This window comes from Danio rerio, chromosome 19 (genome assembly GCF_052040795.2).
Source record: "Danio rerio strain M-AB ecotype USA chromosome 19, GRCz13ab, whole genome shotgun sequence".
NCBI lineage: Eukaryota > Metazoa > Chordata > Actinopteri > Cypriniformes > Danionidae > Danio > Danio rerio.
Window position 1 is genome coordinate 33165498 of NC_141039.2, and position 13990 is coordinate 33179487.

The window sequence follows — 13990 nt, forward strand, 5'->3', positions numbered from 1 at the left end:
AAGTAAATAGTCACTTTTTATGGAAATACATAAAGCCAGTGTGTTTGCAGTGTACCTTCAGGTGTTTGAGGGCTTGTTCGGTCACCAGCTCCTCTTTCTTATTCCACTCCACGGCATTCATGAGGCAGGTCCACAGTAAGCCAATCACAGCCTGCTCCTGAAGATCATTCTTCTTCATCTCCTCCTTTACGTACACCACGATCTGAACACAATTCACATTCGAACATATGAAATAAGACTTATGTCTGATGGTTTCCGGAGAAAACAAAAATAAGAAGAGCCGATCCTCACGTGTTTTAGACACTTTATTAGGTATACCTATTCATTACTGGTTGGCACCATCTTCTGTCTTCAGAACTGCCTCAGTTGTTTGCAGCATAATTTTAACAAGATGCTAAAGTTTAAAACTGCTTTGATTTCAGCCAAAATAAGAGACTTTCTCCAGAAGAAAAAAATGTATATTATAATTACTCCTCTGAAACTGTGGTTTATGCTGACATGACATTGGTTTATTATATATCTGCATTAACAAGCTGTTGTTAACTGTTGTTAAATATGCAATTTTTTCCTGGGATAAAACATTTCCAAAGAAAAATGCTATTTTTATTTGTATTTTTAATCATTTATTTATGTAATGATCATACTAAAATAAACAGGCAATGAATATTTTTCTGACCTAATATTACGATGTAAACATTAGATTTTAAGACACTATGAATGTTTAAACTCAGATTATCTGATTCTCATTCGCTCTTGCCATTTTCCTCGATTATCACTACTAATCGCAATTAGCATTAATTGTCATTAATTGTAAAATATTATCTCCTGTCATCATGGCAAAAATAAAAGAAATTGATTATTAGAAATGAGTTATTAAAACTATTATGTTTAGAAATGTGCTGAAAAAAAGTCTTCTTTCCATTAAAAGAATATAAACAGTTGGGTTAATAATTCAGGAGGGCTAATAATTCTGACTTGAACTGTATATTGCTGTATATAACTGTATTATTGTATATTATTTAGTCTTGATATACTGTGCCGCCCTAATTGTACCAATTAAAGTGGCTGGTTAGTGTGTAATATTTCAAGAGTATGAATGTGAAGAGAAGGATTGACCTCTCTGATGGGACACTGCTGCGACAGGCGCTCCTGCAGCTCTTTCTGTAGCTCTTTTCGTGTGCCCAGGGTCTGCTGCGTGCGCAGGAAGTCTGACAGCTCTTTTAGTCCTGCCTCTGTGAAGAACTTTGTGAAGTGCTCCACATTCTGCTTATTGGCAGGGAAGAGTTCCTGCAGTGAGAGTAAATTCAACTACTAGATTAGAAATCAGAGGAAGCTATAATTTACTTAAGACGTACAGTAGAGATCTACCAATTGACTGACCAGCATACTCGCAAAAAATGACATTTGTTGTTTGTTCAAACTACTTATTTAAAACAAGTGGAAACAACAACAATTCTTGAAGGTTTTTTGGGATAATGTAATTGTTTTATGTTAAAGTCCACTTAAATTTGTAAAAACCACTAAAGCCTAGTTCACACTACAGGATTTTAAACATCAGCAGATCGCTGTGCCGTTCACACTACATGACCTGACTTTGTGTCTTTTAATCTCTGTGGTGTTCACACTACGCAACACTCCGTGAACGATCCACAAGAGGGGGGTCACACACTACATGATCTGACAACAACTCATCCCCCATCAGCTCATTCAAGCTACCAAACCACAGCCAATGAAATTTTGAGGGAGGAGTCGTCAGAAAAAAGCTGAACACTATTGGCTGCTTGTTTGCGGATGACATCACTGACAGCGTTTCAAGCTTTGGAGAAAGCATTTAAAAACATCGTCAAATCAGCTGATTTATCAGCGGATTAATCACTCATCTGCAGGTTCCAGTGGATAGATACACAGAGAGTTTTTAATTTTTGTAATTTTATAACTCTTTGAAATAAAACTAACATATTTATAACACCCTGCCGTTTTCTAACTATTAGTGTATTTCTTTCTGACATTGTTATTTTTTTTATTACAAAACAGTAAAGAACTGAGCATTTCTGCCTTAAATTACCATATTGGTCAAAATGACTGCATGCATGTCTAATACTTTTCACTGTGACTTTAAATATGTGTGCATTTTCTTGCCTGGCAACTTCCTGCTAACATAAACAAAACTTTCTGATGGCAAAAACATCAATTTACTTTAGATATCTTTAAAACAGCATATTCTGTGCTGTTAAATAGCTCCTGTTTGAAAGTGGAAATGAAAGCCAAGACCTTTAAGTGTTTTAGTATCTTAACTACATATTTATAGGCTGCATTACCAAAAAAAAGATTATATTTTTAGGGTAATGGTGTCATTAAATATGATGCCAGACATTCAAAGCTTAATTTTAATATCTCAATAATAGCTTTGAATGTAAATATGTTGTGACAATATGGCGTTTTATATGAGAACCGTCAGAATGAGCAGTATGGTAATTCTAATAGTTACAGAATTCTAGTTCCACTGTTAATATAGCCTACTCTCATGTCTGTGCTAACGCAGAATGAAGCGAGTGCACCGATGCCCATTCTGACCAATCACAGATGTTTCTGCTGAGCTCCTGAACACACAGGCACGCGGCTCATGCTGATATGCTCTCTCATTGGCTGCAACTCGTCACTACATCTGACCACACGTGGGGTTGAGTCGGCCGACTGCTCTGGAATATTTAGCATGCTGAATGTTGGATTTCCGTCTGCGAGGTGTCGGCGACGCGTCAGCGAGCCTCGTTGATGCGTTGTTCAGTCGTTCACACAAAAAGAGCGGCGAGCGCCGAGCACCCGCAGATTTCTTCCCGATCACAGCCCGATCTGTCGGCGAGCTCGTTAACTTCCAAATCGGGCTCAAATCAGGCTTAAAATCCTTTAGTGTGAACTAGGCATAAGATAGCTTAATTTCTTCATGTTGTCCCAAAACAAATCGATTATGTGGAACTGAACATTTTTTTACAGTGTACCGTGTTAGTTGAAACAGTTAGTAGTATGGGGAAAAGTGAATTATAAACTATATTTAGCATACATTAGAAAGACGCTGCAGATAAATTATAAGGTTCAACCAATTAAACAAGATACTTTGAAAAATTTTGGAAACCTGTAACCATTGACTTCCATAGTATTTGTTTTTCACTCTATGGACGCCAATGCCTACAGGTTTTCAGCATTCTTTAAAATATCTTCTTTTGTGTTTAACAGATGAAAGAAACTCATAAGGTTTATGACCACTTGAGGGTGAGTAAATAATGAGTAAATTAACATTTTTTGGTGAACTATCCCTATAAGGTTATGAGTGAATTTAGAGGTGTAAAAGCAGGTTATGAGCCTTTCCATGGAAACATAATTTATCGACATAATGGTTTGTCGTCTATTCATAATTTTTAAGAGTTTAATGAACTGAGTATTATAATTGCTTTATTATTATAAATAGCTGTAAGCATCATACCAGGAGTTTCTTATCCAGGTTGGCTTTTCTAAGAGCAGATGTCACAGCATTGGCGTCCTTCTCTGCTATCCAAGCTTTAAACATCTTCACCGCAAAAGAGGCTGATATTCCTACAAAGAAGAGAGTGGCGGAAAGTACAGACTCTGTAATCATATTTTAAACATTACTTTTTCATAAATCATAAATTTTACAGTGAGTTTTTTTTAATCTAATGTAAAGTAATCAAAGACGTTAAAGTGTTTCTTTTGTCAGATTTGATAAATTTGTGTTGGTGGATTTCAATTACAATAATTACAATACATACAATACTTTTTATCTCCTGCATTGAAATATATATATTCACTTCAGCAGCAAACTTCACTTTATTTTTTTTCAGTTGTATTCTAAAGGTTTTTACAGAGGGATATGTTGATACATGATTTTATTTTATTAGCCTTTACTAACATTTTATATATATTTTGGAACCTGACTTCATTTAGTGTTCCTATTATTTTGCTAGAAATGTATGCAATTTAGTTTATATTGACTTAAATAATGCATAATTTAATGCACACAAAAATGATTTATATGCTTTATTCATACATAAAAAAATGCTTGAAATTCTTAATATAACAAATCAATTGGTGAATTATGAAGATAATATTAGATATTTCTTTACTCTGTTCACCTGCAGTCACTTGCCCTAAATAGTAACATGCAAAAAAAGTCCTCATAAAGATCACACAAACCTTCTTTGACAAGATTATCGCTAAAGAGGCTGGTGAGGATTGGTGGTGGCAGTGTGCCGTTGGCCAACAGGACACCTGTTAGCATGGCTAGTTTGGTCTGCTCGGACTCAGTGAAGCCCTTCAGGAACAGAAGAAGCTAGGCAAAGATAATAAATATGAATGAGAGCATATTTCACAGTATATCCGCCTAATGCATATAAATGGAAGCCACTGTTGTCACGTGCTTGTCCTGCAGTGGCACCATTTACAGTAGACACAGTATTCTGGATAATATATTTTAGATAATATGTGCACATAATTACCTTCTTGATTTCTTCTTCAAAGGCTTTCTCCAGATATTTGTACCTTCTGATAAGTTTATTAAACACCTGCGTAAAGACACAATCATACATCTATCACTGTTTTTAGGTGTTTTATAAAGGTTCATAACATATTTGTGTAAAAATACATGAATAATATAAAATGCATACATTAATAAAACAAAACAACATCAACAACACTACTACTATTATTTAGTATCAGGCAACGATTAATTACTATTAATTGCATCCCAAAATACTTTGTATTTCATAATAAATGTGTGAATTGTGTACATTTGTTTTATTAATAAATTATTTATTTCATATATATATATATATATATATATACATACATACAAACACACACATACACACACACACACACACACATATATATTGTATATATGTAAATATTTTGGCTGGATAAGTTGGCGGTTCATTCTGCTGTGGCGACCCCAGATTAATAAAGGGACTATATAAATGAAAATAAATGAATGACATAATGCAATACTAATAGAAATAATAATAATAATAATAATAATAATAATAATAATAATAATAATAATAATAACAATAAGCAATATAAAAATAGTAAAATGTTTGGTAAGAACATTGTTATTATTATAATTATATTAATTATTATAATTATTATTATAAATAACTCAAATGTGCCCCAAGCATATGCCACAGGTTAAAAAAATTATAACAGCATAATTAACATTTAAATCAAACAATAGCTACTACATTAATTGCTAGTTAATTCAACATGACAAAATTACAAAAAAACTGAATTCTGGAGATGCAGACATTTAGTGGCTGTTGATGAGGAGTCATTGTAATCCATGCGATTATCTTGAAATGACACAGTATGAGAGTCATACTGCTTCTATAGTGAGGATTTGGGGACTAAGTACATTTAATGCAATTTTGTAACTGGATTCCTCCACTTCTCTGCCACTTTGATACCAGCTGCTTATTTTTCATATACAACGATGGGGAAAAAGCCAAATGGGACGTTCACCTGAGCATAGCTGCGAATAGTGGTGTGGTTTTCCTCCGCGTTGAACACACAGTGCTGCGTCACCTTGGTCTTGTCCGCGTCGTCAATGCGTGTTCCTCCGGGAGCTGAAAGCGGGAAAGTGAGGTTAGAGGTTAATGCTGTAAATCCTCTGAGAGCACAGAGCTGTCATTGTTAACCCCTACTGAGGAAGTACCTGCTGTACACTCATAACTGACATGAGCGCACATTACAGTAACTACATTACTGGTCGTAAAATATTCGTAAAATATTCGTAAGATTTTTTTAAAAGTTATTTAAAATAATTAAAATAAAATAAAATTAAAATAATTGTTTTCTGAGTGCATGTAGTTTAATGTAATTTATTCTGGAGATGCAATGCTGAATTTGTTGTATCATTACTGCATTCATTTGATTGAAAATACAGCAAAAATTGGAAATATTATTACTAGTTAAAATAAGTGTTTTGTATGGGAATGTAGTTAAAAATGCAATTTATTCCTGCAATTTACTGCAGAACTTTTAGTACTATTAATCTATAAATTGCATTTATTTGATCATTACTGGTTAAAATACATGTTTTTTTATGGATGTAGTTTAAAATAGAGTTTATTCCAGCGATTTAATGCTGCATTTTTTAAATAAAAAATAAGGAGTTTAAAAAAAAAAATTGTGAAATATTACTACTTGTTAAAATAACTCTTTTCTAGTAAATGTGGTTTAAAATGTCATTTATGCATGAGTTAATGCTGAATTATTAATAGCCATACTTTCTAAACTACATTTATTTGATTGAAAACACAGTTAAAAACTCTCTTTTTTTATTTTATTGAGAACGATTTGGTGCTTGTAAACAGGGCTTGACATTAACATCCGCCAACCTGTCAAATGTGGGTAGATTTCAGCTGTGGCGGGTTAGACAGACACTCCCACTAGACACTTTGGCTGGTTGAAAATAATTTTTAAACTGCAGTTTTTTTTTAAATGTAGGGTTCGACAATAAAAACACGACTAAAAAAAACAACTGTTCACGTGAGTAAAACAAAGCAGGTGAATACAGAATGAAAGTAGGATCACGTGCACGGTGAGACACAGTCTATCCTTTAGTGTCGCGCGATGTGTGCAAGTGTTTAAAAGTGTGCACGCTCCTGTTTCCATGCGTGAAGCAACCGTTCCTGGAAACGCAAAGCTGAAATCAGTTTTCTTTGAGATAGACTGGACAAAAAGCGATGCTTATACACCACTTTCAAGAGCTCGAGATTTGAAAATAAGCTTTCGTCTTAAAAATTCTTTGAGCAGATTATTATTGGGCCTAACGTTACTTTGTGAAATGTGATATAGTACCATTTACCATTCAGTTTCCACAAAACTAAGCGGCAGGATTAATATAGTTTTTCCAAAAAATCATGCAAGAAATGTCCATATAGAGATAGCTAGGTGAGGCAAACATATTGAATCACAACATATTGAGTTTGGTGATATTTATTTGGTGTTGTGCAAATAACAAAATAAGTCCTTTACTCATTGACAACATGACCCTGTAAATATCACTACTGTTAAAAGGGAAAAAAGTGACACTGCCCCGTTATAGCATTCATTTTCCCTAGAATCTGCAGTCAAACATATGCTAAAGTACAGCAAACATTTCCAATGAGTCTGTGTTGTTTATTTCTAAATAAAGTGATCCAGTGAAGAAAGAGCTCAAGAAGTATAAGCCTCTGTACTCAGACTGAATTCAATCAGCGTATTGCCTTCACTCCAAAATATGACATGGTTTCTCAATGTACTCCACGCACATTACAATGCAGTGCCTTATGGGCTAATCCACAGGTGAGTTAACAACTTTAGATCCCATTCAGAGATTTGCTGCAGATTACAGTGTCGATCCACTGATCCATTGATTGGTCAATGTAATATTTCCAATCCTACAATCAGATAGTATAAGATAATAAGATCATTAAACCGGCTTTTCTATGAAGCGCAAAAGAGAATATGACAAAAAGTGCGCATTTGCTCACAAAATGATTGTGCTCCCCATATGTTTGTTAAATCATTCATAACAATAAATACTTGAAACATTTTGTGAAAGGCATCTAGCCACTTATTTCTCCCCGAGCGCTGGAACCAATAGCTGCCCACTACTCCTATACACTGTGTGTGTGTACGCTCACGTCTCACTTGCGTGTGTGCACTTGGATTGGTTAAAAGCAGTGAACCAATTTCGAGTAAGGGTACTTGTCAATATATACTTCACTTCACTCAATTTTGAGTCAGTGAGTTGTTAACCCAAGACTTACTATGACAAGATTATTTAATCATTGTGTTTTCTCTTGCAAATATGACCAACTGACATATAATCTTTCTCCCAACATATATTATTTGTTATATATTATAGGACGGTGGCAAAAAAACAAGCACATTTAATTATCATTTTGGTGCTGCACTGTAATTCTTAAATAGAGTCCACATCAACTTCAGTGGCATATAAAGATCAATATGAACCAAAACATATTGCAGAAGAACACAACAATACACACACACACACACACACACACACACACACACACACGTGAAAATGATCAAAATCCTATGGTGTAGAAAGATTTATGTTTCAATACAACTACTGAACGTGCAATACAACAATATTGTAATGCTTTGAGCCAAAAAAAATGTAGAGGTCTTGCTAATTTTTAAATTTAATATGCTGGGCTTGAGTAGATTGGAGCTAGATCTTATCTTCAATGTACAGGGCAATATTACAACACAATACAACACAATAATTCATTAATATATCCACTCTAATTTCACGGAGTTCAGTATTTGTTAAGGATTTATAAGGGCAAAGGTCACCTTGGGGAAATCCAGTGATGTGGATTTGAGCTTAATCTCTATTTTAACAGCAGTCTTCTGCTCATCAGCTATGCTTACACTGTAGATGGAGTAATCTGATTGTTGACTGGACGCTTGACCAAGCTGCTGTCCTTCCGCTCTCGCTGTCCTGAGGGCTTTATATAAAGCCAGAGTAAACCTTTTAGCTGTAATTGGGTTGACAGAGACCGTGCCATCCTGGAAACATGTCGACCAGTGAAACTGAACCAAGTCTACAGACAGCCAACAAGCTAAGTACCTATAGTAATGATAGAATCACATTATTTACTAATAAAATGGAATGAATATATTTTTATCAATTGCATACATCTTATCCTAACCAAACTCACAGAATAAACCTTTTTAATTTGTTTTTACTTTTTAATATAGTTAGTAGTAATAAGTAAGTAATGTGCATTAATTGTGTATGGCCATACACACAGAGCACTTTACAAAAATGAGGGGAGTCTGTCCTCACCATCACATGTACCACCAATTGTCACAGTGCACAGTGATATAGTATAACACAGTCAAGTGTAGTGTACTATATTGTTTTACATTCCCGTAGTGTGCACAGAGTGATTGAGGGTCTATAGTGAAATTTAAAAAAGTAATATCAATGATGTTTTTACAAAGATTTATGTGAAATAAGTTTTTAAATAATTCAATCAAACACTTTTACCTAATAAACTATTTAATACCACTGTTTATTCATTCATTCACTTACCTTCAGCTTAGTCCCTTTATTCATCGAGGGTCGCCACAGTGGAATGAACCGCTAACTTATTCAGCATATGTTTTATGCAGCGGAAACCCTTCCAACTACAACCCAGTACTGGGAAACACCCATACACACTCATTCACACACTATGTCCATTTTAGTTTATTCAATTCACCTATAGCGCATGTCTTTTGATTGTGGGAGAAACTGCAGCATCTGGAGGAAACCCAAACGAACATGGGGAGAACATACAAACTCCACACAGAAATGCCAACTGGCCTAGCTGGGACTCAAGCCAGAGACCTTCTTGCTGTGAGGCGACAGTGCTAACCACTGAGCCACCGTGTCGCCCTTACCATATTTCAATTGAAATTAAATATTAACTTTTGCTGCCGACAGATTTACGAGTATCATATAATGTACACACACACACACACACACACACACACACACACACACACACACGTTGTGTATATACATATGCATATCCTGTATGTACACATACAAATGCACAAACACATACTCACACAGCATTTATTTGCTCAAAAATAGTCAAATTGTGAAATATTTATATCATAAAAGTACAGTTTTCTATATTTTTAAAATTCAATTTTTCCTGTGATATTAAAGCTGAACATAGTAAAGTGTGATTTGATTTGAAGGCATGTGCCTAATTTATTCAATTTATTTATTCTAATTTATTCATTCATTCACTCATTTTCTTGTCTGCTTAGTCCCTCTATTAATCCGGGGTCGCCACAGCGAAATGAACCGCCAACTTATCCAGCACGTTTTTTACACAGCGGATGCCCTTCCAGCCGCAAACCATCTCTGGGAAACATCCACACACACATTAACACACACACTCATACACTACGGACAATTTAGCCCACCCAATTCACCTGTACTGCATGCCTTTGGACTGTGGGGAAACTGGAGCACCCGGAGAAAACCCACACGAACGCAGGGAGAACATGCAAACTCCAAACAGAAATGCCAACTGAACCAGCCAATGCTCGAACCAGCGACCCAGCGACCTTCTTGCTGTGAGGCGACAGCACTACCTACTGCGCTACTGCTTCGCCCTAATTTATGTATTATTTGAACAAAATCATAAATATTTTCATATTATTCGGTATTTTAATAGAATTATTGTGTTTTATTGTGTTGTAATATTGCCCTGTACGTTGAAGATAAAATCAAGCTCCAGTCTACTCAAGCCCAGCATATTAAATAAAAAAATTAGCAAGACCTCTACATTTTTTTGGCTCAAAGCATTACAATATTGTTGTATTGCACGTTCAGTAGTTGTATTGAAACATAAATCATTCTACACCATAGGACTTTGATGATTTTCACGAGTTTGTGTGTGTGTGTGTGTGTGTGTGTGTGTGTGTGTGTGTGTGTGCGTGCGTGCGTGCGTGTGTGTGTTTCCTCTGGGTGCTCCGGTTTCCCTCAGAGTCCAAAGACATGCACTATAGGTAAATTGAAAAAACTAAATTGGCCGTAGTGTACGAGTGTGTGTGAATGTAAGAGTGTATGAAAATGAATGAATGAATGACCAGTGTCACAATTCATCAAAACCCCTGGATCAAATGTATCATACGCATCAAATCTTCATCAGATTTCAGCTAATACACAGCATTAGCTTGAACATAAATATATAAATACATACAATATAATAAAACAAGAACTTAGTATGCAATTAAATGAAATTTCTTGTAATCTAGCTACACTCTCTAAACTTCCACCAAAAAAATACTTCACGACCTCTCACATACATATGATTCAACACACACGAATGCACACTCAGCCTCCAAAATCTCTATAATATGCCTTTGGTTCCACATCTACTCTGCCTTCCCATTTCTGCTCCATCCAAATTCAGCAATGCTTCTGTCCCACAGTGAAAACCACCCACTCGCTCTCTCTCAGCCTGCTCATGTGCAAAAGATCTGAAGATTTCCAACTGGCTCTGACAGCTCATCGGAAACAGGAGGAAAAAAAAGAAATCACGTTGCAGATTCCTCATCTTTAACCATCAGTGGGATTTGTAAGTTGATGGCCTGGAGGAACAGCACTAAACACTTTGATCCGGAGATGTGCTGCAAGTGTTGTAAAACTGCTTGCTGTCACGGGGGAGTGAGTTAATGACCTCTTATTCTGCTAATCCACTAAAAGACGGTAGTGTTTCTGCATGAACTGACAGCACAAAGGATGCCACAGTCGGAACTAGAGTTTAAAAATTGTTAACTAATCAATTTGTACATTATAAATGATGCTTGTTATATTGAGAATAAGACATCAATGGTCCTTTATGTTTAACATTAAGGTCCATGTAAAATCAAAATTTATGTTGTTTATTTTGCTACCATACATCGTTAGATGAGCTGCGATATTGTAAATGTCTGATATTGCAACATTTAGTTGTTTTTTTTGCAATATATATTGTGATAGTAATGTCATTTTATAAGATGATTTAAGTATATATTAGGAAACAATTTATAATTGTACATTCATAATTTTGTAGTTAGTGTGTTTACTATAAAGTATAATAAACAAATCGCAAGCATAAATGAATACACATGTAAAATAACAGTGTAATGTAAACAAACAATGTAATCAAATGTAAAATAACACTGTGTAGTCTTTATTGTAATAAAAAATACAATTAATCTGTGTTAAAGCTACACATTTAAATAATTTAATTTAATTTATTGTGGCCAAATGGTTTAAATTAGCTAGGAATTTTACAGTCACACGTCTTAAAAATACATTTGTTCACTGTAGTAGAGTAAAACTTTTCTTGTGTTCTGAACAATTTCCTGATTAATTATAGTCACAACTCAAAAATGCAGACTCTGCAATGTGGCATATTATACTATTGCATATTAGCACATTGTGGTATCGATGCTGGAATTATATATAGCACAGCCCTAATTGTTGGCCTTAGGGTAAAGTAAGAAAATGCTTTGTTTTGGTAATCTTCAAAGTCTGACCATTTGCTTCTGCATTTGGAGTGGCAATTCTTCTCTTTTGATGTTAGTTTAATGGCTTCAGCCGCAATATTGATGACCACACCTCTCTTACCATCAATTACAAGGGAATGGTGTGGAAAAAGTTAGCCCCACCCTCTAATCAATATTCTCTTTCAGTTGGAAGTACATCAACATACTAAAAAGTCTCAGCAACTTCTGGGTTCACCAGTGGTTTAATTGAACACTTCTTAAAGTAATATGTTTATACTACCAGTACCATTTATACTATATTATATTATATGCTGTATTATACAGCTTTTTACTGCGCACTGTAAATACATGATAGCTTACAATTTATTCCTGCCCTTATAGTCCAAATAAATAAATAAATAAAATTATTGCTCAATATAAATGATGAGGTAGTGCAGTTTGTAAATTATTTGCATGTGAAAACTGACACTTGAGCTAAAGCTGTTGGTTTACTAAAGAAAAGATGGATGGGGTTTCTGTTTGTTGTAAAAAAAAAAAAAAAAAAAAAGCTGTCGCTTTGTAAGACCTTGATTTTCTGGAGCCTTGCGTAATAATTTAATTTTGTCTGTATATAGTTTTTGACTACTTAAGTGCAGGGTTGACAATAAGATGCAACAAATGAATTTCCAAAGACCACCGTTTCAGCAAATAAATGTAAAAATAGTCATTTATTTTACTCATTAAGACACAAATATTAGTATTGCAATATTAAATTAAACAAGTTATTATTTTATCACCCGATTTACTTTATTTAACAGAATGGTATAATTTTTACAGCCAACTTATAAATGTTTATACTTTTAACCATTTAATAACAATCATAATAAATATTAATAAATATTTTATAGTCAAACAAAATAGTTTTAACACACTACGAATGTGGCCAATAATAGCAAACTTAAAACAACAAAACAAACTCTAGTTCACTTATACGCTTGTTTATAGTAAGTTTAAGTATACTTGCTACCCCAACATTTTTTTTATTTCTCAAAGATTTAGCCAGACACTAATCATATTTCAGCTTTTTTTAACTGTAAAAACTGCCAGGTTCCACACAATTGCTTCATGTTGTCCCAACACAAATCAATTAATTTACCCAAGTCATTTTTTACAAATTTATGTGGATTAAACAAAAACAATTAATTTGCCCCAGAAAAACTTAAGAATTGTGTTGTTGCAATTTATTTTAAATAAGTATTTTGAACAAGCATGAAAAGTGATTGTTTTTTGTGTATGCAGATGCACTTCAGAGGGAAAAAGCTCACTTTAGAATGATTGTTAAAAAAACACAGCATATAAAATCCCCTTTAAATAGCAGCATAACTAGCAGAAAAACTAATAATCACAATGTAAGTTTTTATTTATTTTGTGCAGTGCTAGTCTCTGTAATAATAAAATATAGCAGTATAATTGAAATCAGTTGTATTAAGTGTCATTTAAATGGTCTCACCCAGCATGCTCCCAGCAATGAGGATGTCAAACAGGGTGTCGGCATAGCGACGGTAGTCTAGTCTCGACCCAGTGACATCCAGAAATTTGGCTAGAGCATCAAGATCACCACCTGCTTCGTTGAGGCCCTGAACAATTGTGTCTCGGAAAACAGTAGGCTCAAACTTCTCCTTTTCATCTGGAAGACAGAAAAAACAAGTCAGGATTATGATCACAGAGAATTCAGTGTATACTACTGATAGAATAAGAATACAATGCTTTAAATTCAAGAATCACTATACTTTCCCATGTTGACTGTTAACAATGTTTGCATGGTTAGTTTCAATATGCAAATGATGAATTAAATGCAAATGAATGCAGGCATTTGCATACGTTTCCAGCACAAAAACATGGTTAGGTTCAAAGTTCTTGTTTCATGTCA

The 13990-nt window shown here is 34.5% G+C and overlaps 1 protein-coding gene across 10 annotated transcripts in view; it reads right to left on the bottom strand.

Annotated features, from left to right (window-relative positions):
• Window positions 1-13990, bottom strand: part of bzw2 (basic leucine zipper and W2 domains 2) — a 36126-nt gene that overhangs the window by 5538 nt on the left and 16598 nt on the right. For 7 of the 10 annotated variants that reach the window (XM_087294129.1, XM_087294130.1, NM_200918.1 and 4 more), the window contains 7 exon segments: window positions 13571-13747; window positions 5527-5630; window positions 4509-4574; window positions 4207-4342; window positions 3479-3588; window positions 1117-1287; window positions 56-202 (listed from right to left, as the gene is read on the bottom strand). In XM_087294129.1, the coding sequence (XP_087150255.1) occupies window positions 56-202; window positions 1117-1287; window positions 3479-3588; window positions 4207-4342; window positions 4509-4574; window positions 5527-5630; window positions 13571-13747 (911 nt within the window). 10 annotated transcript variants of the gene reach the window in all.